This window comes from Tinamus guttatus, unplaced genomic scaffold, assembly GCF_059628265.1.
Source record: "Tinamus guttatus ecotype Peru unplaced genomic scaffold, ASM5962826v1 Tinamus_guttatus_pri_ptg000012l, whole genome shotgun sequence".
Taxonomy (NCBI): domain Eukaryota; kingdom Metazoa; phylum Chordata; class Aves; order Tinamiformes; family Tinamidae; genus Tinamus; species Tinamus guttatus.
The window spans coordinates 1,952,611-1,977,979 of record NW_028288546.1 but is presented as its reverse complement, the minus strand read 5'-3'; the positions used below and the strand labels follow the sequence as shown (position 1 = coordinate 1,977,979).

At 39.8% G+C, this 25,369-nt stretch overlaps 1 protein-coding gene across 1 annotated transcript; it reads left to right on the top strand.

The window, feature by feature from the left end:
* The first annotated feature begins 587 nt into the window (after positions 1–587).
* Positions 588–11,309, top strand: TRHR (thyrotropin releasing hormone receptor). The gene is made up of 2 exons (XM_010225889.2): positions 588–1,382; positions 10,869–11,309. Exons 1-2 carry the CDS (start codon positions 588–590, stop codon positions 11,307–11,309), a joined length of 1,236 nt encoding a protein of 411 aa, XP_010224191.2.
* Positions 11,310–25,369: the final 14,060 nt, after the last annotated feature.

The window sequence follows — 25,369 nt, the reverse complement described above, 5'->3', positions numbered from 1 at the left end:
GAAATCCGTGTGTTTTGGCTGCCAGCCGATCCGGCTGTGTGTTGGCGTGGATCGATGCGCTCGATGAGCGGGACGGCCACCTGTGAGCGGGGAGGGAGAGCAGTGTGAAAGAGAGAAGCCGAGGGGCTCAGCGGAGCGCTCTGCTCTCGCCTCCTCGCGGTCTCCACCCTCGGTGTGAGCGTGAGGCGACGCGGCTCCTCCCGGAGAGCGGCGGTGCCCGAGCCCGCACGGCGCCAGGCACAGCACAGGGCAGCGGGCAGCGCGAGGGGCTCTGCCTGCCCTCCCTCCTCCTCCATAGAAGGAGAGCATCCCCACAGGGTCTGCTTCTATGAGCACCTCAAGCCAGCCGTGGAAAAGCAACTTTAAACCTGTGCAAATGAAATGTCAGCTGAGAAGGATCTACCCACCTGGTAACTGAATTTACGGAGATGGAAGGTACGGTGCCTGAGGAGGAGAGGAGGATCAGGCCTCAACGGGACAGTGAAGATGATACCCCAGGGCTACGTGCTCTCCACACTCCATCCCGGGCCATGCGGAACACGTGGTGAGACCAAGGGTCTGGAGGCAGCAGCTCCCGGAGGGTGAAGATGGAGAATGGCACGAGGGACGAGCAGAACCAAACTGGGCTGCTGGTAACCAGCCAAGAGATTGTTACAGCTGAGTACCAAGTGGTCACCATCCTTCTGGTCCTTATCATCTGTGGCCTGGGAATCGTGGGCAATATCATGGTGGTTTTGGTGGTCCTCAGGACCAAACACATGCGGACTCCCACAAACTGCTATCTGGTGAGTCTGGCTGTGGCAGATCTCATGGTGCTGGTGGCTGCAGGACTGCCCAATATCACAGAGAGCCTGTATGGATCCTGGGTGTACGGCTATGTGGGATGTCTCTGTATTACTTATCTCCAGTACCTAGGGATCAATGCTTCTTCTTTCTCCATCACTGCCTTCACCGTTGAGAGATACATAGCCATCTGTCACCCAATCAAAGCTCAATTCCTATGCACTTTTTCAAGAGCCAAAAAGATCATTATTTTTGTCTGGGCTTTCACCTCCATATACTGTATGCTCTGGTTTTTCCTGCTGGACCTCAATACAGTAGTCTACAAAGACACTACTGTTGTGTCCTGTGGCTACAGGGTGTCCAGGAGCTATTATTCTCCTATCTATATGATGGATTTTGGTATATTTTATGTTGTGCCAATGGTACTGGCAACTGTCCTCTATGGGCTGATTGCTAGGATTCTGTTCCTGAACCCAATGCCTTCGGATCCAAAAGAAAAGTCTAAAACGTGCAGGAATGACCTGGCTCACCAAAACAAGCCGGTGAACTCCAAGATGACCAACAGAATTTTCAATAGCACTGTTGCCTCTAGACGACAGGTAGGAAACTGCATTTGATATGGTTTTCTGAAACCTACCCCACCCTTCTTTTTGAGATCACATTTAGAAAGAAGTAAAACATACTATTCCTTTTTATAATGTTGTCAAGCTGAAATAATGATACATATATAATTATAAATGATCTTTTTTTTTCTTGCCTAAATATTATTGCCTCCTGCTAGAACTGGGGCAAATGATATTTCATTTCCTATATCAAAAAGCAATTAGGAGGCATCAATAAAGAATGAAACATATTTTTGACTGTACTTTCCTCATGCTACAATCTGTCAGTAATGCTGTCAAATACAGCAAGTGACTCTTGACTTATTTTTGAGAAGGAAAAGAGAAGAAAATTGCCTGGTAGTTTAGCAGACTTGAGGTTTAACAGGTTTTGAGTGCTAAGGCACTGTGTCACTGCATGAACAAAGTGAAGTTTTACTTCTGTCTCTGATTTCCTTGCTACGAAACAGTCTATTTAAGCAAGTCTATATATGAAAATGCTTTATAAATGTTAAGTATCTTTGTTATTCTTTCTTTCAGGGAATATTAGTATGCACCAATGGCTCACAACTGAAGCATAAATCTGAACTGGCTGCTTTATATTTTTACTTAGGGGTGTTCCAATGTGTAATTATATCACAAGAATACAGACAATAGAATAAATGCTTTAAAGTTATTCATAGTGAAGCAGGGTACCACACATGCACACAGCATGGAGGAGCACAGTCCTGATAACTGCAAGGTGCGTTATTGCAGGTTACACTGCTGAGGGGCTCAGCCCTTTGGGCAACCTGAGTGCACCCTGAGTGATGGGTCGAGCTTTATTTTCTTATTTCTTTATGTAGACATCAAGATTTTTTCTAAGTAAGTTACTTGAAAGATTAAGGTAGTTTCATTATGAGTAAAGTTAGCATATGCATACAGTACAATATAGGAAGCAAAGCAAGGATAATGTGACATTATTAGTAATAGTAATATTATTTATAAAATAGTAGCATTCAAAATATACCAAGTGGGGTAAATTGGGAAAACATAAGTCTGTATTCAGATAATCTAAAGTCTTAACAGCCACTGAGACACAAATTTCCCACTGTTTTAGAAAAGAGTTAATACAGGTATAAATGACAGTGTGTTTTGGCCCCATAGTGAATTCTACTCCCATTTAAAGATATACGCACACATACATACATTTAGTGCTTGCACTAAAGTAACAGTTGCATGTGGTCTTCAACATGTGACTCACAGAAAAAGTGACAAAAAGCATAAAGTTCCTACTTATGTGGAAATTCTCCTTTTTATCTAAGAATATTTCTACAAAATGAAATTAATGCATGCACCTTTGAGTTATTACAATTAATTATTATAGTTGACTTATTATGAGCTCATATTTATGTGATGTACCAGAATAAAGCAGTAAGTTGGATAAGATTCCTGAATATTTATTCAAGTTTAACCCAAGGTATTTCATAACCATTTTTGACTGTGATTATCCTGTCATGGTAAAGTATGTGAATTCATTTACTGATGTAGTTGGACTTGGTTTGCTTCACTAAACTAGATTTAGTTTGACCCACACGAGCATATTATACCATTTCCTTTAATTTTCTTGGGCTTCCCATTATGTCCAAATGTCCGATCAACAATTTTAAAATACCCATTTGCTAATACTACTTAAAATGGGCTAAGATTTTTTTTTCCCTCTAATTTGTCATATTGTCACTGTATTTTAGTTCAGGAGCATCTTCTGAAGCTGTTTCTAATTCATTACAGAACTCAGTACTCCTGTTTTTTGGAAAGTTTTTACTATATATACAAATATACATAGTGTATTTTGTTAACTGTCTGTCTACATTAGCTTCCAGGAGTTAGACCTAGATTTCTATGTATAGTCACTGCTTTCTAGTGTAACTTACATATTATTATTACACAATTTCAATTATTTTCTTGAAAAAAAAAGTAAATGCAGCTCTTAGGTCTACGATATGAGAGGTAAGTAGAATTCGAAGTAGAATTAGAAGTTGACTGCAAATGTGAAGACCAGCTTGGAAATCATGTTGGATTCAATACCTCAAGCCTGACACCAATGGAGAAAGCAAGACAAGGGAAGAGCAACCTTGATATAGCATCTAGAAGAGCTCTGTGACTAAGGAGGCAGCAAATACAGTGTAAAATAATGATTTCCCCACAGCTGTGTAAGACAGTTGCTTGAGCTGAGGCAGGGAGGCATATGGCAGCTTGTCAATGAGAGGAAGAGGAGGGAGCGAGACTGCTGCTGCACACACAGCACTGATGGACTAGGCTTGCTTTCCTTGAACTTATATTTTGAGCTTCTGGCATAAACAGATTCAATGCTAGTTGCAAAGGGAGGAAAAAGAGGCTGAGGACTTTTGTTTTCAGAAGAGAACAGGGATTTAGATCATCTTATGATTTAGAAATGAGGGCTAAAATATTTCTGAAGTAGTGAATCAAGCCTATTTCAACTTATTTTTCCTGTGAGTGCTCTAGAAATGAGCCCAGAATGAGATGGTATTACACCACCAATGAACAGTAATCAGTTCTTCCAGGTAGAAAGTGGTCTTCTGCTTACTCATCCTATCCCTGCCTTCATCCTCCCACCCATATGATTTTAAAATCACTAAACTATGTTAGTTCAAGGGAATATTTATTTCGCTCTAATGTTTGGAAAGCTAACAGGAACAAAATCTGTTTACTAAAGGAACAATGCTCCCATATCAACAAGTGTTGGTGAGCAAGTACTGGTAGAAAAAGCCATCAGGCTGCTATTCAGGGTCGCCCGAAGCACTGCAAAACAAAATTGAACATGGAAGATGAGCAAAAAATGACATAAAAAGTTCAGCCTTTCCTTTAAAATCTCAAAGGACAGGGAAAGTATCTGCATTTACAGTGCATTTTTTGTTCCCTAAATAGCATCTCTTTCTGCTAATTTGGGATGATTACTTAAATTATGAATTATTTACATTGCAAGAAAGAGTTTTACTGAGAAATTAAGTACCAATATGTAACAATGGTATGTATGTGTTAAACTCTAGTCTTAATTTCACTTGTGGAAAGCTAAAACAATCCCAATCAGATGGATTATTTATTCTGTTTTACACAACTGTGCTAAGGGGAAGGTTTTGATAAATGCAATCGAAAATTTTAAAAAGGAAAAATAGCATTATGTAATAGCTGCATCAGAGTCCATTTCCAATTCACTTCATTTTCCATCAAGGTTCTCATGTTCTAGAAGGAACCAGTTCATTCAGTTTCCAAGGTGTTTTGGCATTGTCAGAATAAAAATTCAGACGATCCATTTGTTATGAAAAGCAATAAGAGTAATTTTCTACCTTTTCAGGGCTTTTGATCAGCCACTAAACTTAACAGGAAAGACTAGATTGTCTCCTTAGTGAAGATTTCTGCCAGAAGAAGGTGCAATGCTGATATATTCCACTTTCAGAGGAAGCAGAGGAATCAGCTTGTGTTCAAGGCTACATGGCACTGGGCTTTATGGCCATGAGCCATAAACTAGTGTTAAGCTTCTTTTAGGCAACAAAACATCCTGGATAGCCTTCAAACATGTGCTTCATTTGTCACTTAAAGAAATATTTAAGAAACATCTATTATGTTTGAGGACAATGGTGATGACTACATTAAACAGGGTTTCAGCTGTACTTTGCAAAAGAAATAATCTGGCTAGACTGGACTTCATATCTAATTGATATTATTTTCATTATTGTGGAAAAGAATTTGACTATCTATAAGAAGTTTCTATAGAAGCATCTATAATAGTTTTTATGGACTATTTATGTACTTTCTGAAGGAGAAGATTAGGAAAAAAATAAAAGGGTCACTAAGAGAAAGGTGAAAGCTCTTTTCACCACCAAATTACAGAATATTTCTGCTGAGCTACATGCTTTGCTTAAGTTGAACCTGAGAAAACAGAATGAAATAGCCCTGGTGTACATATTTCTAATCAAGTTCAGCTGCAGGGTGAGTGAGAAAACAAAATTTCCCAACACATTTTCCAGCAACTGCCAAGCCCAGTTCATTGTAGCTGAAACTTCAAAGCTTGCCAGAGGAAAGATCAGCAAGATCAAAAAAAAATCAAAAAGATCAGGCAGTTCAAAGTCCCAGTTCAGAGCAAAAGAACAGACTTCAATGCAAAATCTATATTCAGATTTATTTGACTACTGTATGATCATTTATACAGGTAATTACTATTGCCAAGGAAGTTAATTGAAATTGTTTTCTTATCCCTTGCCATAAAATACAGACTATAAGCTTGAGAAGTTCCATTAAACAGACCAAGTGGAGGAATTACATCCCAATCCCTTAAATCAGTAACAGATCAGCAAATGATTTCAGCAAGGCCCAAGTTTTAGTGGCACTCTTGCTTTGAGCAGGTGTCTAATGAGATATCACAGCCTGTAGTTACAGACAAAACTGCTCAAGATTTCTGAGGAAAAAAAATGTAACGGAGATTTCAACATCCCAACCACCATAACACCAAAGAGAAACTTTTCTGCCTTTTCTTCCTTTTTAGGGCAGTATTTTATAATTTGACTTCTACAAACCCTTAGTCTTTATGAACTCTTATTTCTTAAAAAAAGATAATAAGACTGTAGATAGTATTGATGTATTCTTCTTTTTAAAAGACTTTGAAATATACTGAATAGAGCATGACACAAGGGTCAATTGGAATTGTACAGTAGTAAAAGGGAAGACAGGAGCTGATTTAAAAGAGACATTGATTTTTACTTTGGAAACATACACAATTACAAGAATGCTTTAGCAATAGCTATCATTACTTCCCTAAAGTCCTGAAGAATTTTCATTCAAATTTGAAGAGAAGTTGGCTACATACTTCTCAGTTACAGTTTTCAGCAATTTGCTGTTGACAAAAGGGAGAAATTTTTTTCCTTCCCATTCTTCCTTTCCCTCCTGCTGCCGCCTCTCTTCGTGGCCATGAATGTTTGTCCCCATTTTGTGCTGGCTTTGCAATGTGATCTCAGTTCTCACTAACTTAGTAAAAAATAAGTTCAAAATAAGTTACCTGCTGTTTCAGTGAATTAAATTGGCTCTGCACAGGATATGGTAAAGACAAAATCCAGCATAAAATCGAAAGGAAACTGGGAGCCTGGGAAGAAAAGAGGCAGAGAAATGAAACTCTTTCAGTGCTGGTGATCTGTAAGATTAATTTAAGCTCTAATATGTTATTTATTTTTAGCCAGTAGCCTGGTGCCCCAGCAGAAGATATGATAAGGTTAAAGCAAAACATTCAAAGTAAAGCATTGCTCATATACTTTGAAATGAAAGAAAACCATATGTCATCTACTTACACCAGCATCAAACATTCCCAGCTGATCTGGTGCAAGCACTTTCTCTATCCATCTCAGGCAATTCTCCTTACTCTACCTATATCTAACATTATTTCTTCAGCGAGGATCCTTCCTTGAGCAGCTTTCACGTGTTTGTGACTCTTCCATTTCACTTTTCAGTTAATGATGTTACATGAGGTTTACCTCCAATGCCCATTTCCCAGACTTTACATGTAACCTTTAGACTTCTGTACAAACATCTTTATAGTTCTAGAAAATGCTCTTTGATTAATCAGGGATAAAATGCTACGTGCTCCTGTCTTCTTAGTAGTGCAGGCTATAATTCCCAGTTATTGACCCCAGTTATGCTACTGTTAGATACTAAGGAGTATAAATTTAGTCCAGTTAGGGCATGGACATGAGACTGTGCTTTGCTAAATTAGCCGGGGTGCATGAAGCCTGCCTCATGCCAGCCAGTGAAACCTGAGCTGACATAACACTAGGGTGGCACAGACACATGGTATCTGACCCCTGATAAAACATTGTGCTACAAAATCACCCCTTTAAGGTCTGTTGATGAAATAATGAAAATGTGTGAAGTGTGGGCACGCAGATCACTCCTCGAGACACGTGCTAGCAGCATTTCTGACTCCTCTGTGCAAGTTCTGATATGCAGTTGACTGTGCTGACGTGCTATAACCTGGAGAGTGCATTTTAGTGCGGCCTCGCTCCCTCAGACTGCCTTTCAAGCAATAACAACACAGTTCACCTGGTCCCCTTTGGCTTTTTACTCTATTATGTGGATGTTCTGCTGCTGCTTTAATTCAGATTTTTTCAGTGGCAAATACAGCTGCAATAGTTAGACATCTTATTTTTCAGGCCTGCAAAAAAAGATTGCTTTTGTCTAACAATTTCTGCCTTTGCAGCTCAAAAATGGCCTGTTATTGGTACTTTCAAATCATCTGTACTGTTAAATCTTTCAGAAAACTCATTTATTGGCTGCATCCTAATCAAAATGAAAAACAACTGAGCAAAATCATTAACTGCAGTTATAAGCGTTCATACTGCATAAATCATAATGTGTGTGCATAAATTCAATCTCGGAAAAATACAAGTGTCTGTAACTAAGCTTTCACCAGATTGTGCATTAGTGAAAATTGCAGACAAACCCAATTCAATACAGTCAGCTCATTGCCTCTATCAAGCAACAGTTCAGATCAACTTACGTTTATATTCACACACACTTTGCTGCTTCAACATTACACATGCCTGAAACTTGAGCTAATAATTATTTAGTTATTATTCATAGTCTTTCCCTTTGTAATCTTTACATCACCCTACATATTCATTCTACTTAACTCACTCCAAAGGCCAGGCAAAATAATAGGTCTTGGCACATAATATTTGCAGCAAACACACTGCTCCAAGTACCTTTCTCATGAAAAGTGTTTGAGAGTATGTTGGAGTCTGAATTCTGGAAAAATATCAAAATATCAAGAAGCATGAAAGTTTTCCGTAAATGCTGGATGCATACTGGAGGAGGCAGTTTAGGTAGTAAGATTTAGTTATAACTGCACATGCATTTAACAGTATAGCACTAAATTCATAATGAATGTTGAAGAGCAGAAGACCAAAACCTCAATTTTTTTCATTCTTGATATGATAGGAATTTACTTAATTGTCCTCCTCATTATGCAACCTTCAAAGCTTCTTCTGGATCACAAAATCACAGAATGGCATATACAGTCTTCGTGCGTTGCAGTGAACACAATGAAGCCCAAGAAGGGGCATTTAAAACATCAGAATGATTCTGCAGCAGAATAAATTAGCAAATATGACTATGACTTTTATCAACAAATGTAATAAATATTAATAGCAAAGGAGAAAGAAGCAGGTAACAAATTGTGAGTTCTGTGATAAAGAAAAATTCTTATAAAAGCACTTTAGAATGACAAGGCCTTGGAGCAAGAAAAATAAAGTGTATTTCAGAATTAAAATATTGGGATTCCAGCTGGTAAAACCATTTTAAGTGTTTTCAGAACACTTTCAGAACTGTAAGGATTGGATTTGAAGACTGGTTACATGCAGCATGTTCAAACTGAAGCATTTTGATATCATTCAAAGTACACTTGTAATTTGCACTGAAATGGATTTGCAGAAAGCCTTTTAACGGTGTTTTCAATTTCCTTAACTGAGAATAATTTGTACTCTGAGCATAGAAGATGCAGAGCACATCCGCAAGAAAAGAGCATCAGGGTATGCCTGCCTTCACCTTAGTAATTAATAAGCTCTCCAGACTGACGCACAAGCCACTGCAGATGCTTTCAGGGAGTCTGGGGTATGGCTAGGAGGAGTAGGTAATAAAAAATAGATTCCACAACAAATTAATTCTTCCAGCACTTCATTGATATAAAAGAAGTAGCTCCCTCAATATGTTTATTTACATTTAATAATTCATGATTGAAAAATGGATATGGCAGCTTATTTAAGCACACCGGACCAAACTTTTAGTTCTTTGTATGCAGCCCCATCAATCCCAGTGAAGACTTTTGATGCTGGTAAGAAAACAACTTTGCCTAAACCGTGTTTAGAAACTCTTGATCTGTAATTGTAAACTCCAGGGGAAAAGCATGGCATGCTCACAGCACCTTTGGCTCGGTGTCCCAGCAGTGTCAAGCCCTGCTCTGCGCTGGGGCACAGTGAGAGCCACCAGAGCATGGAGCAGGAGCTGCCCTCACTGCTCTCGGTGGGTATGGAGGCTCTGCTTCCACAGCCAGCCCTGGCAGCATTTGCAAAGGAGCAAGCAGCTCCCTGAGCCCAGGGCCTTGCAGCAGGTCTCAGGGACACCACTGTGACTGAGCTCTGCCCTCTCTTCGCTAGCACCAGTGTAAGGTAAACCTGGTGTTTCTCCATGCTTCTTGGGTGCATTGGAGCTGCAGCAGCTTTCTCTGCTGTCCTAGAAGTTCTTGACTTGGACCCTCACTCAGCTGCGGAGCAGCTCCTTGCCCAGCCCGCCACATCCGCACGCAGCCAGCTCCATGGCCACCACGAGTCACACTGATCATGCTGGTGAATCAGTGATACAGAGCTCAGGTCACATTTGTGACTCTTTTGTCCCTCTTTTTTTTTTTTTTTTGTGCTTGAATCAACACCCCTTTCCAGATAAATCAGTTGCAAATTCTCAGTTCTGCAATAATTAAATAGTGATACCAGTGCCTGATACCCCAGAGGTCTGTGCTGCCATCCAGAGGGATCTGGACAGGCTGGAGACCTGGGCAGGAAGGAACCTCGTTTTGCTCAGCAAAGGCAAGTGCAGGGTCCTGCACCAAGGAGGGATAACCTGGAGGTGACCTGCTGGAGAGCAGCTCTGCAGAGAAGGACCAGGGGGGTCCCAGTAGGCAAAAAGCAGACCATGAGACAGCCAGATGTCCCTGCAGCACAGAAGTCAACAGCATCCTGAGCTGCACTGAGCGCCGGGCTCCCCAGGACAAGAGAGACGTGGAGCTGCTGGAGTGAGACCAGCAAAGGACCACAGCTCTCATGTGATAAGAGAGAAGTGGGGCTGCTCAGGCTGGGGAAGGCTGAATGGAGGGATGTGTATAAATATTTGGCAGGATGGTGTAAAGAGGAAAGAGCCAAACTCTTCTCGGTGGTGCAGAACAAGAGGCAACAGGTGCAAAGTGAAATACAATAAATTCCGCTCAAGTATAAGAAAAAGCTCTTTTACTGCCCAAACACTGGGACAGGTTTCCCAGAAAAGTCATGCAATCTACATCTTAGAAATAGTCAAAATCTGGCTAAATATGAACCTGGGCAGCCAGCTGTAGGTGACCATATTTTGAGCAGCGGTTAGGACCAGACAGTCTCTGGGTATGGCTTTCAACCCCAACTATTCCACATGTGTTATCTGTAAAGAATCATTTAACAGAAGTTAGGAGGAATTTATAGTTAAGAATTTTGTTTTTCTTGCTCCAGAAAGCCTTTCTGAATAAATCATTGATCAGAAATTCACAGATTTATCATGACACTTAAGTGTCAATTTCACTAAGTTTGACATTAGATTTGCTTTACACTAAAGGTAACACGGAATAAAGCAGCTGTTTGTAACTGTGTATGTTCCTGCCCAGCTTTGAGGACTAACCTTCTGTCTATCTTTTTGCTCCCCCAGGTTACCAAGATGCTGGCTGTGGTGGTGATCCTATTTGCATTTCTGTGGATGCCCTACCGAACACTGGTTGTTGTGAATTCCTTCCTCTCCAGGCCCTTCCAAGAAAATTGGTTCCTGCTATTTTGCAGAATCTGTATTTATTTAAATAGTGCCATCAATCCTGTGATTTACAATCTCATGTCCCAGAAATTCAGAGCAGCCTTTAGAAAACTCTGCAATTGCCAACAGAAACGGGACAAGAAACCTGCCAGTTACAACGTGGCCCTAAATTACAACGTCATCAAAGAATCTGATCGTTTCAGCACTGAGCTAGAAGACGTTACTGTCACCAACACCTATCTGTCCTCTGCAAAAATGTCACTTGGTGATACATGCTTGTCCTCTGAGGTAACAATTTATGAATGTAAATATTTGGTGTGCATTTTGCAGGATCCAGGGTGAGCACTCACATGTGCCCCATTGCGCTGGGATAGCTTCTGGTTTCCAGCATGGGGAATGAGTGGGGAAGGCTGATGATGCCCATGGATGCACCACCAAATGGGACTAGGTCACTGCACACTGACAAGAGAGAATTGCCCCACCACGGGACGTGATGTTCTCGGAGTGTCTTGCACCAAGCAGGGTATGGCTTGCAGGAGCTGGGAGGAAAACGAGGCAGTTTCTTGAGTGCCTCCCTATCACGCTCATGGCTCCTGAGCAGCATTCACTAGTCTGGTGCCACCAGGCAGATGGCATCAAGGTCCCCCACCCCAGCTGGCTTCAGATCTGTTTCTGTTCTGCAGGGACGCAGCCAGTGTGCAGCACGTCTCTCTAGCCCATCTCTCTCCTGGATAATGGTGCACGTCACTGTTGTCATGCTGCTCTTTATGCAGTGCTACTTCAATGCTGTTCATAAGCCCACTCACCTTAGATCTTGCAGTGTACATTATCCACAGAGACACCTACATTTTTCTTTCCTTTTGCAGGTGATATGAGGACAAAGGAAGATGTTTCTTTCTCTGTGTGCTTCTTCTCTCCTAACCTTTAGACTCGAGGCCTACATTACGAACGTGCAGTCATGTAAACTCATTGGATGCCCCATTCCCCAGCCCTGTGTGAAGAGCAAAGCCTTTGCTGCTCACCAAACCACGGGAGCTGCCACATGCCTCTCCACGCCGCTCTGCTTCTCACACCTAGAAGTGAACGGGAGATGCTGCTGAGTCCAGCACCACTTAAGGACACACCTGACCTCACTCAGGGGTCTGACTTGGGTGGGATACACCAACGCCCCCTCACACGCTCGAGGCAAACGGAGCCAGCCAGCCCGGGACATGTCCCAGACACGGAGCAGAGCCCTGAGCGATGCTCCTGGGAGGAGAGGGCTCAGGTGAGGGCTGCTCTCATCCCTCCATGCCCTGGCCAGGGCGCGTGCGCACAGCACCGGCACCAAGCAGCACTACGGAGCACGGCCCAGGGTGCCGGCACTACCGCCGACGGCAGCAGTTATCCATCCTGTCCCACCATCCTGCAAATCCAGCTGTGGGCATCATAGCCCTCTTAAATAAGCAGATATCAGATGGTAAAGATCATGTTTTTTTCTCTCTTTCTTTTTTTTGAAACCTTTAACATCATGAGATAGAACGTCCATGCAATCAGTTCACAGCAGGGAATAAAAAAATTTTAAAATCACTAGAATGCTTTTAAAAATTATCTTTTTTCAGCAACCTGGTTTATAGATGTGATGCTTGAAATATGAGTCTTCTCTAATACTGAATCCTTGCTGAACTTCACATAATGGCACATTGTATTGGAACAGACTTTTATATTTTACTAGTGAATTGTACTGTGGTTCGATAGCATTTGTCTTTCAGGCTGCTGCAAGGGAGTTATAGCTTCGATATAGACAGTGTCTAGGGAAATTCTAGGAAAATTCAGTGTAAAATGTCAATGTTCCTTCATTTTTCTTCTCCAAAGGTACCCATTAAAATACTTCAGGGCATAAAAAGTGATTTAAAAAGTCAGCCAGCTGTATATTTGACTGGAAAGAAAGAAAATACTGAGAAAGTACTACTTGCCTTTGTTGATTTTCCGAGTTTTGTTGCAATATTTCATTTACATGACTGCCTCTAGGATTGTTTTTGATAATCCAGAACCAGAGGCAAAAAAAAAAAAAAAAAAAGTGTTTAAAAGATCACTACCCAATAGCCCTCAGATTCAGATTTTGCTGGGAACCCATGTCTGCTTCACCAACCCCCCCTATGCCACATCCCCTGAGTGGGAAAGGGGAACGGAAAGCTCTGACTCCTGTCAAATCCGTAAGCTTGCCTCTCCTTTAGAGATGACTAACAAGGCGGGAAGAGATCAGTGACAGCAGGAGATTTTTAACCAGCAGTATAGAAATGACAGGCTTGTTACACAAAGCCCTTTTTATGAACCTACCTTTTTACATTTTGACATTGAAGAATATCCTGAAAGCCAGGGGAGCTGTCAGCGCAGCAGCTGGGGCAGACCCAGGTGTGCCGCCCTCGAAGCCAGCCCCACACTGGCAGTATTGCAGATTTTTCCCTAAATCCTCTGTCCCTGAGGCAGTTTCTGGGATATGGACAGGGCAGGATGAGGCTTGGCAGCTCTGACCTGAACCCCACCACATGCAACAAGATGTTGTGGTTGGAAGAGGAGAAGAGTGGTGCTCTCTGAGAGGGAGCACCTGGCAATCTGGTCTCATCACTGTAAGAGCCTTGAGTACGGCTTTGAACAAGCCTTCCTACCTGCCAGGATAATGTGAAGTTTCAACTCTGCAGTCTCTTGTTCCTCACACTGACCAATCTTGTTCCTGATCCAACATCAGGATCCTACCAGGATATCACGAGGGGACAACAGAGAGAGGAGCAGAAACCTGAATAAATTTTACTCCAAAATAACTGTCAGAGTAAAACAGAATCACCTGGGAAATCATTCACAGACACTTGGATTCACTTGGCTGAGAGGCACGTTCAAGGTGCAAGCAAATTCCTCTGAGTCCATACTGAAAAGCCTTGGTTGGAGATCAGACCAGTTCCACTTTCAATCAGAAAACAGCATTGAACACAGGGAGCAGGGAAGCAGGCAGCAAGACAGCATAAAGGAGGGCTAAAGAGGTGTAAAGAAAAGTGGGAAGATCCCTCCAAATCCCCTTCCTTCATTGCTATTTTGTCACTGAAATGCCTGCTGAAATGTCGACCATCTGTGTTCCTCATGCTGGACCAGACTGCTGGCATCATCTCCATGCTAGGAGCTAGAGCAGAGATGTCAGCCCTGGGCCTCGAGTTGCTTTTCGTGTTTTATGGGAAAGAGGAGAAATGATGATTTTTCTGCCTACTTAAATAAAAAAATATTTCCCTCTTTGTAATAAGCACACTTCAAAAAGTTTTATCAGTTAGACATATATCAAGATTCAGATTTCAGATTTTCTAAAGGGGTCCCAGAACTGGCTCCTTTTCATAGGTCAAAAGCTGCTCCCTCAACTTCTGCTCCTGTAGTTCTTTTTTAAGATGTGCAAGTAAGATATTTGAGCCCATATTCCTAGTGAGCACTTAACAAAAGTTGAAGTTTATGTAGACAGTTTTGTATGCACCATTACTTGGGCAACAACAAAACCAAAAGGAATGGTGCTCATGATGATTGTTGTTTTTGGAAACAGAAATGATTATTCATGCACAGAAAGCCTACATATATAAAACTGCAAATATAACTTCAGGTGCTGGTTTTAATTCATAATTCAGTGTGACTATGTTCTTAGAGATGTTATCCATAAAATACATTGCAATGTTATGCTGATTCCTACAGATACCACTGAGAAACTTTGCTAGATAATCATGCTAATGTGATTTTAGATCTAGTTCTATGCCTGTCCTTCTGTTTATAACAACAAGTAGCCTTTTTGTATCTAGAGGCTGTATATTGGATTTGCGGAGACATGTTTATTTAAAAATTTGTGTGACTGTAAGGTTATTAATATCTGTATAGTAAAACTTTTTGCTTGATGTGGAAGTGACTGAATATCAGCACTGACTGCAGTAATGTAACTATTTATCTTTAGGTATTTACTTTGTGGATAGCAACTTTTTCTGCAACATTTAGTTTAAAAGTGATGCCAGAATATTGAATGTAATATTGAAGTTCATGCCTATATTCTCATTTAATGACTTTGATGCAACAGGATGGCTTCTTACTGCATTTTGTTTGGAGCTATATGCCATATATGACATAAGGGACAGTGCTATAGCATCTGGCTTTTGTAGCTACACTGTTGCCAGTGTGAAATTCTTAGGTGTTGCAGACTTTAATATTAGTAAATTGTGCGTTTGAGAAGAGTTAGGTATACTTAAGACACACTTTAGATGAAATCCATAAAAGTTCTCACTGGGCCAGAGTTGTGGATAGAGAGCAAAACTTCAATATATTGTGAAAATTGGTATGAAGCTTCTATGGAACTGAATGGCACAAGTCAAATGATATAGCTCCTACTAGCTTCACTTCAGAAGAAAAAACATTATCTGATTTATCTAATTCCCAGACTGAAAGACTGATGCTGCTTCAGGAGCTGCTGTTGGAGCTCCCACACCGCACAACATGTGCGAGGACTGGGCACTTGGCCCTTGAAAGCAGACAAGTATTTCTAGAATGTCCTGTAAAAAGCTGTTATGCAAAAATCAAATCTGAGCTTCATCCCTGTGGAAAAAGAAAACACTTTCAAGAGTTCACAAAGCTAAATCTTTATTTTAATAGTGCTGTATATACCTATTTATTTATGAACTAGCACTAGCTTACTGGTGTGTATATGTTGAGTATTGTGTATTAGTTAAAAACTGCAGTGAAATTTCAAATTGATCTTTCAATATTTAATTATCTCTTCTTGAGACAGAACTGCTTATGTGAAGTTTTGCTGTTTTCCATAGGAGATTATTTCTTTCTGATTCTTTCATTACTAGTAGGACACAGTGATACAGTAAACATGACTGAATTGGTTCAGCCTGATTGGTTCACGTTTTTCTAGAGAAATTCACACAAACTAATGAACAAGAGGTGATTTAGGAGGATTCTATGTTTTCCTAACCAGAATATTTCTGGACTCATTCCGTTATTACATACGGCTTACAAAGTTGTTCATTAATATGATTGTGAAATCCTTCAGTGCTGATTCAGAAAAACGTCTGATTAATGTAATCCTTCTTAAAAAAAAAAAAAAAAAAAAAAGCAGTTTTGTCTGCTTTCTTTGATGCATGCCACTGTAGCGATTAATTTGTGACAGATTTTTGTTGCTGCTCTAATAAAATGTCAAACAAGATAATTATGTTACAACTTTATTTTTTTAACAGGCACTTGAACACACAAGCTTTGTTTCTTTTGGAATAGAAAGATAAGGTAACAACAAGCAAGCTTTGCTCAGTGAAGGAAAAGTGGCTGCCTATAGCAGCTAGAACGCTTAGTGGGGAAGGGATTCATGTGAAACCTGTTCCTGCTATAGGGATTGTTTATGCATTTTATATTAGATAGCATTAACCATAAAAGAATAAGAAATAAACTTAGCAGAGACCAGAAGCCACTGTGCTCCTCACCACCAGATTAGTCATTTCCTCTACTTATTGGGCACTGCCTTGTTTGCTTTTCTTTTTACAGCAGCCCCTTCCACTTGGATCCAGCCTCAGGACATCCAGTGGAAATATTCAGCTTGCTCTGGTTTTCCTCACTCAGTGCTTATGAAACTCCCTCTCCTGAGCAGAATGAGATCCACATGGGCTGAATTCCCCACAGACCAAAGTAAGCCGAACACCACGCTCCCACTTCTAGGATAAGCACTCAGTCACTAGCACCAAGGGCGGATGGCTCCCACTGGAGCTTCCTGCAATCTGTGAATCTGGAGTGCTGGGAACCTCAACCTTTTCACACATTGCACAAGAAACCTGAGTGCCCAGCTCTGCAAATGGGGAGCCCATGCACCAGCACAGGCTGGGGGCCCGTCGGCTGGAGAGCAGCTTTGCAGAGAAGCTCCCGGGGGACAAGATGACCATGAGCCACAATGCGCCCTCATGGCAACAGCACCCTGGGCTGCGTTGGGCTGAGTGTTGCCAGGAGGTCAAGGGAGTTGATCCTTTCCTCTGCTTTGGTAAGACAAGTCTGGAAGGGCTGTGTCTGCACCTTTGTGAGCCATTTCCTCAGCTCCAACCCCAGGGGCTATTCAGTTGTGTTAACTGTCCTGATATGAGGCTAAAAAAATCCACTTGTTCCTTTTGATAACATGCATACAACTCTCCTCCATGTCATCAAGTCCAAGCCCACAATTTCCTTATCCTAATTTCATATGCTATATACACTTATTCATATTCCATATGCTAGCCCACTTCTTTTCTCTACCCTCTCTAATTAAGAATAAAGATGAAATAAAGTATATTTCCCTTCCAGTGGCCCTTTGTAGCACTAATCAGTTGATATCTTTTCAGTACTATGAAAAGGATTTAGGGGTCCACTGAAATTTAAAGCCTCTTATTTATACTAATAAAAAGTAAATGTACATTTTTGAGTTTTAAAGGGAAACTTCAAAATAAAACTCCTACATGAGCTCTCACATTATCTCACTCAGGCATGACCTTTGGAAAATATCTTTATAGCTCTGCTTTTTCTGCAAGATGAATATTATATCTGAGTAGCTCTTAGACATAATATGTAGAAGCAAACCTGCTTCTTTTGTCAAATAGGCACCCAAAACAACTTTATCAGCCACTATTACCTAATCAGACAGAATCTCTTTCTAAAAGTAAACTTTTAGAAGATTGCACTATTTAGAAACACAACTGTCCCACTGAAATAATACTAACAAAGCAATGATTAGAAATAAAAAGTAAAATAATAATAATAAATAATAATTTTATGTGTTTCCACACAACCACACAAATGCTTCTCCATACGAATGAATTTTCTTGAATGATTACAGAACTGAGAAATAGGTGCCCTCATAAAAAGGTCATGGTGCTCTGATTTACATGATATGAGGGAATTTTGTCACATTTACTGTACCTAAGTTTTTATTGCTGAAACAAAGTATGTATACAGCTAAACAGGGAAAAGAGAAAGGTATTTAATACAATTTCAGATTGGTATGGAAGGCATGGTTGCCTATATAGTTTCAGAAGATTGCTACTTTTCAGCATAAATATACGGAATATTTTCTGCGAGCTGCTCCAGATTTGGTTTTATTCCAGTATTAGATGTTTTCAGAGCTTTGTATAAGAGGGAAATATCAATATACAACATAGCTTGTTATTTCCTTGCTATCATGCAAGAAGAACAAGCCTGCATATTTCTGAGACATCTACGAAGTGACTGAGATAGACACCAGCTGAGCGGGAATCTGCTCTTATCCTGAACAAAAGCACTTGAAAAGATAAGGAACTTGTGAAGCTGTGTCTGGATAAGTGTATTTAGTGCCAGTGTGCCAGTAGTGCCATAGGGAAAACGGGAATGACAGCGTATCCACCCCTGTCAGAGTATGGCTGCAGAAGTTCATTAATCTGAAGCCGTTGACTGTTTGTACAGATGTGAAAAGGATAAAAACAACAACACTGAAGACTTAGAGATGGGTAGTGCAGCCTTTGAATGTTCTGAAATAGAAAATGCTGCTGCCAAGATTTGCCTTTATAAGCAAATCTCTTTTTAAATCTGAAATTATTGTACTTATTCGCATGAGTGTGATTTTTTTAAACAGAGTATTAAAGACATCTAGCCACTTTCTCACCCACCAAGGAGTACACCTGTCTAAGCCATGAGTTGCCAGCTTCGCCAAGAGAATGCAGTGTGTCAAAGGTCTTACGAAAAATACTTACCTTACCAAAGACCATAAAAATGAATCAATATTCATGATTACCTTTGTCCTGAATTGTTTACAAAACATTTTAAAATAGTTTACTTCCACGGCAAGGCCATGCCAGATGGATAATCACAGTGATTTTTTTAATATAATCTAACACAAGTAATATATTCTTAATAATGGAAGAAGGAAACCTAAGCACCAGGTGAAAATATTGGGCTGGGCTCATTTAATGACAACATAAACATATTTTCTCTCATGTTTCTGAACAAAAGGAAAAAGAATTAAGATATATCAATAAGAATTTCTATTTTAAAAAGCTTTCTGAGTAATCCATCAAGCCATCTAAATTTCCATCTACTGGATCATAAATGCCTAATACTTATTATGACTTCATTTATTTTTCTGTCACACCAAATGGACTTTGAGTATACCAATACTTTAGCTTGACAGTGAAGGATTTAGGATATTTGAGTAACTGAAAACCAATATAGGGAGTCTCTTAATGCCTTTCTCTAAGAGTATCTTAAAAAAGCTTTTACGACTTTCAGATATTTGCTTTGGTTTCTGAATACAGATCTGCCATGCATTTTTTCCCTTTTCTCCATCTGCCAAACTGATCTCTTGGTTATATTGTCTGCCTTTATACAAATAAATAATACTTGCCTTCTGCTCTTCTTTGTTTCCTCAGAGATATTTAAGTTTGGTCTTATACAATGAGAAATACATTTGAAAGAGATTGTTTTTAGTGTATCAAGTTTGCTCTAGGCAGACCCACAAACTAAGTAGGTAAATTTTATCAACTACACTTTCTGTTCCAATTTCAATTCTGAATTCCATCATTCAGATATGAACAATCAGCAATGAAAGAGTCTCACTCTGTGTTCACTTCTAAATCATATTAATCAAAAACACTATCCGAATTTATAAAGAAATCCTTTGGATTTGTCTCCTTCAGGAAACTTTTTACAAGAACATGTCACCAAGACTGTATTCTGCCCTCTCTCCCCACTCAGTCCCCCCAGCTGGGGGCAGAGGTGGAGCCGGCAGTGGGAGGCTGTGGGGCAAGCTTTGGGAGGAGGGAAAGCACTGCTGAAGATCCGGAAAGAGAGGTGACTATTAGGAGCAGATTCTGTACTGTTGGTGCTCGAGGAAGGAGTGCTAGGAGAGTTGACTAGAGGACTGGACTGAAGAGAAGTCAAAGGCAAGACGGCCTTCAGAGCTGCAGAGGCGGGTGGAGGTGCAGGACAGGGCTGGGAGACAAGGGCTTATCTATATGATAATCAAAGTAACAAGATGAGACACTGAATCTCAACTATTTTGTTGCTAAATTGTTAGAGCAGTTGGGATTGACAGCACTATCCCAAATCACCCCCTGATGAAGTTCAAGAGTTATTACGGGCAGGGAATGTTCCAGTAGATACGTTGAGTGTGTCTATCCTGATTGAGAGGATGTACAGGACCAAAGCTCTTCAAGACCAGCTGGCCTCAGTGCTAGGAACATTAACGCTATAAACACAGCCAGAGGAGGACTGCAAAGGACATGGGGAGTGCTCTGTTCTGCAGGGGGCAGTGCTATGTTCTGATGGGAGGAAGTAGGTGACTATCCACCAAAAGCTCCATTAATCCTCCACAGCTCTTATACTTCATCCCTCCCTGTGGCTGCCTGGATCCCGCTCTGCCAGCCCAACAGAACTGAACTTGGCAGCCTCCAGCCTGGAGGACAAAGAGGTTTCCTTGAGGGATCAGACCTGGAAGATTCAGAATGCCTTGGACTCGAGGAGGCTTTGGGACGGGGATTTGTTGAGCAGGGTGTAGTGTTTTTGTGAAAATGGTAGTAAGATTTCTCCTAGTCTTTCTGATGCTCAAATCTGCTATTTTGGAAACAAACTTGATACAACAAAATACTTATGCCCTTGAATTGATCAGTTCTGCTATGCATTTCTTACCTTGACTTAGGACTTAGGATAATCTCTTAAACCCTAGCTCAGATTGTCTGCAGGAAAACTGGGTTTAATACTTAGCTTATAAAAAGAATATTAGAAAAACATATTAGAACATTTAGTGTATCCATCTTTTTCCATAGATTTTCTCCATAGATTTTCTCTCTCTCTCTTTTTTTTTTTTTTTTTTTTTTGTACGAAGAGGTCATGATCTGGTTCTGCAGAAAGTCGCAAAGCAGGAAATATAAATGATGTTATTTCATTTTTCTATTTGCTCGTTGATCTTTGTTTCTGGTGTATGTCTGCAGCTCAACTGGAAGTGGTCTGCTTTAGAAAAGTGCTGTAGGAAGGAACATCTGGGAGGACATCATATAAATGAAGACAACTTAAGACTGTCAACCATAATTAGCTTCACTCACATTCACCAAATCTACTCTGAAAACAAAGAACATATGATAAGCACTTTAATTCTCTCAGTTAAAACATGAATAGTACTTAAAAAAAAGAGGTGATGTATTTGGCATCAATTATTACAAAAATGCTGCTGTCTCTTCTCTTTGCCCTTGTTTGTATTTGTAAAGTGAATTTTAGTTTGTTTATAGTGTAATTTTAAAAGTCAATTAATACAAATGCTATTGTGATTTTTAAATGATTCATGAGTTGGAGAAGCAGAACTTCAAGCTCATTCAGAGAAGACACAAACCGCAGAAAACATGCACTTACAACTACTAATAGGAAAATGATGAATCACTAGACATTCGAAATTTAGATACAAGCGTAATAAAGAAATAGGAGGAAAAAAAGCAAAAAAAAAGAAATATCATTCCTTTGGTACTAAATTCAAACATACTTCTCACAGCTATTTTGTGTCCAGTGTAAATTAACATGTTTTCTTTTGAAAGACATTAAGAGAGAGAAACAGAATGAAAAATATTATCCAGACCTCATTCTGATTCAGTCTGATGGCTAATAATAACCCAACAACTGATACAAGAAAAAAAAAAAAAAAAAGAAGTTACTTCTTCTGGGCCAGCATCTGCTATCCCCACAGTTTTTGAGCAATTATCTATGTCAAGAACATTTGCAGACAAATATTCTTAGGCTTTTAGAGTATCCCCATTATAAGTCTGTGTACCACAGTCTCCATTTCCAGTGACAAACCTCCAAACAAATGAATCCTTCTCAAGACTAGAAGGAAGACTGGAGGGAAAGGACAGGAGCACATGTAATTCTCAGACACACAATTAGTTGTTGCACAAATAAACCAAATGTCATTTAGCAATTCCATCTAAAGGAAATGAAATATTGCCTTTTCTATAGAGGAACTGTTAAAACATCACAAAGACTTAAATGTAAAGAAAGGAGACAAGATTTGCGCATAGTCTCAGTTTGGGTAGAATTGTAGAAGTTCTCACCAATAAGAAAGAAAGCATAGGACATGAAAAAGTGTATTTATTATGTTTCTCTGATAATTGTATCTCTTCATTAACAAGAATGTACCTGACAAATAAAATTCATTCACTCCAAAATGAAAAGAGAGTGATTAATCTAAGAGTCATAACAGACATGTTTGGTAAAACTTCAATTCTAATATATTAAAATGAAGGCAAGCAAATAATCTTTTTGGATTTGTAGTTATTCAGAAGTTTATTTTATGAACCAGCTACATTCAAAACTTGAGCTAATTTGATTGACCAAGTTGGTCAAAACATATGGAATCTTTCTGCATCAGGGAAGGACAATTTCCAGATAGATGTTCAGGAAAAGTCCTTGCCACTAGCAAAAACAGAAAAAAATAAACTTGAAAGTGTGATGAGTAGCCCAGTCATGAGAAAATTTTTATTGTGCTGACTCTCGAGAATAACAAAGCAATCTGAAAAAAATATTTTTTTTTTCTCGACAATATTCCCAGGGTCCCCACAATATTAACTTATTGTCTAAAAATAATTTGAGTATTAGAGAAATAAATATTTTCCTGAAAACTTTCCTCAAAGTTATGAGATTTATTTAACTTCTGAATGTACATATACTGATACGAATAATACAATAATCTCTACCGTCAGAGTATCTTGATGGATTGTCTATCCAGTCTGATGGCCAAGAATGGTTCAGTTTCTACCTGTAGTCATTCCTAGATACAGAAGATACAGAAGCATAAATGAAAGATCTTACTAGCTTCTAGAAGTTTCAGAAGTTCAGAAACTTCCAGAACTTTCTTTTCTGCTCACAGTTATGGCATAATTACTGTGAACATGGATCTCAAAAATTTATATATTGGAAAACATAGCCCCCATCTTTCTCCCATTTCCCACAAAGGGCAAAGCCCCTATCCCAAAGCCATTTAAGATTAGTGAAAGGAGCTTTTAAAACTCAATGAAAATGCAGTTAAATAGCAGGACAAAAAAAAAAAAAAAACACTCCTTCCCTCTTTAAGGAAAAGGCATTGGAAACGTAGGTCTTTCACCCACAGGTTTGATGATTGACTAGTCTCTTGCAATGGCTGAGTTGTCTAGGATAGTGATAGATAGAATACTAGGGATCAAAGACTAAGTCAGGAGACACTGACAGAAGAGATGGTATAGAGATCCATAAGCACAAATCACATGGAATCGGCATGAAATCTGCCTTTCAGGGCAAGGTCATGAGGGAATCTCAACCTCGGCTTGTGCTGAAAGCAGGTTCATCATCCCTCACAATCTTAGCTTATTCCTTTGGATAACAGTCATTAATTCAGTACCTTTACACCTAGGTCTCACTGACTTGGAATAGTGATTGTTAAGTTTGTGCACATTTGTAGGCAATTTCTTTTTGAGCTTTGATTCAGCAGAGCCATCAATACCTGTTGAAGATGCACTGAGTCACATCAGCTTGGCCGTCACCACTGAGTTCCTGCGGTGACAGGTCAGGTACAGCACTGGCACATGGACACTCATTGGCCCCCACTGACCTAGTCTCTGCCTGGTTTTCTGTCTGGGAAATGAGGTCTCATCAGGTGTCCAGAGCAAAGCGTTATGGTGGCCAGAGTGATGGCCACAAACAGGGCTCCCTGAGTCCTCAAGATCCTGCAGGAATGTGTGTTTCCCTCTCTGTCTCAGCCTATACCTCTCTTAGATTTCCCTCTTGAAGTAAATGCCCTTACACTCACCATTGGATCATTTTTCCACAAGCAACACAGGGAAATAACACAACACAACACTCAGCAGAAATGTACTAGAGCAATGCTGACCTATGTAGATTAAACCTGCTTGATGGAGGTTTTGTCTTGCTTTTGGCACAGTGAGGAGCACAAAAGTCAGTCTTGCCTTGCTCCTGAGAGCTCTTGGGCTCACAGTGGCATTTGGAGTCTCGTTTAGAGCTTGAAAGTCTCAAGAATTTCAGGCAAAAAAAGTTAAGGAAAAGCAAAGCTGCATGTGTGTTGGTAAGTTTAAATCACAGCTGCATTTTACTGTAAACCATCAAATGGCTCGGTATCTCTGCTGTGTACATACTCCTAATCCAAATGTGCAGAGCTAAAAATTGTTCAGTCTACCAAGACAAAAATGCAAGAAATAACAGAAAATATTGATGATCACTTATGATAAATTTCTACTGAGTGTAGGGTGAATGATTGCTCATTTTCATTGGTTGAAAATATTATTATCCAATAGTTTGGGTATATCCAAATAGGTTTTATTCATAATCTTAAGTGAAAAAACAAGTACAAGTCTAAAATAATGACATCCATCAAACGCTCAGTACTTGTGAGGGATAAAAGCTCCCTTTTTATGATTGACATATCTTGAATTTATATCAACTGCAAAACCTTATGATGCAGGTCTTCTGACAGGTCCAAAGCAGAAAGTGGTTCTGTTACAATGAAACAAAGCTATTTTGTTTATAACGTTATTTCTCTCTCCAATGCTGGACAATAATCACATGAAAGAAAATGTATTGTAGCATAAGACAGCTCTCAGTGTCTGGAGGAATTACAGATAATTTGGGATAATAGATCTGTGCAATATGTCACTGATTTATATTTGTGAATAGACCACATTTAGGAGAAAATTACTGAAAAAAAAAGAAAGCATGGTGTCTCTAAAGGCAGTCTGTGCTGCATTCAAACTGACATTGTCATCCAGGAGGACAATGAGCAGAAATTATGAAGGGTCAATTAGTTATTCAGCACACAGGATGTATGTTTAGAAATGAAATGGGAAAACACAAAGCATTTAAATCCAAAGCATCTGCCAAAGCATAGTGGAAAATCAAACAGTCTGATCATCACACCAATTTTACATTTTAAAATATTTCTATTGCATCACACTGGTAATCTGGAAAATAATCACAGTGGTTTATGTTCTATCTTCATCTGTGTATGAACTGTCAGTGCTGCCATCTCAGTGAGGAGAGTGATCAAAATTCAGGTGACCAAGTGATAGTCCACAAATACTGTAATGCTTGCACTAAGCTTTGAATCATGTTCTCACAATATTATCATCCCTTATCCATTAGTCTAGTAGACTTCAGATAGTAAGCTCCGTACCACCTGTATTTTGCCCTGGCTGAATATGTATGGATCTAATCACCTGTATGAGGTATATGTGAGAACAGTAAATACAATTACTGTAAGTAGACTAGAACTTTTCTAAAATAATATTATCCTGGCATTGAAGTGATGGCTGAAGATGCTACATAAATAAAAAAATGCTGTTTGAGATCAGTAAGTTAGTATGCAAATATGAAACACATTTCTGAAA

What these genes read in the sequence shown, in the direction of transcription:
- TRHR (XM_010225889.2), top strand. Translation starts at nt 588, where the DNA reads ATGGAGAATGGCACGAGGGACGAGCAGAACCAAACTGGGCTGCTGGTA. An exon ending in CTGTTGCCTCTAGACGACAG is followed by an intron (nt 1,383 to 10,868) that starts GTAGGAAACTGC and finishes TTGCTCCCCCAG; the next exon opens with GTTACCAAGATGCTGGCTGT.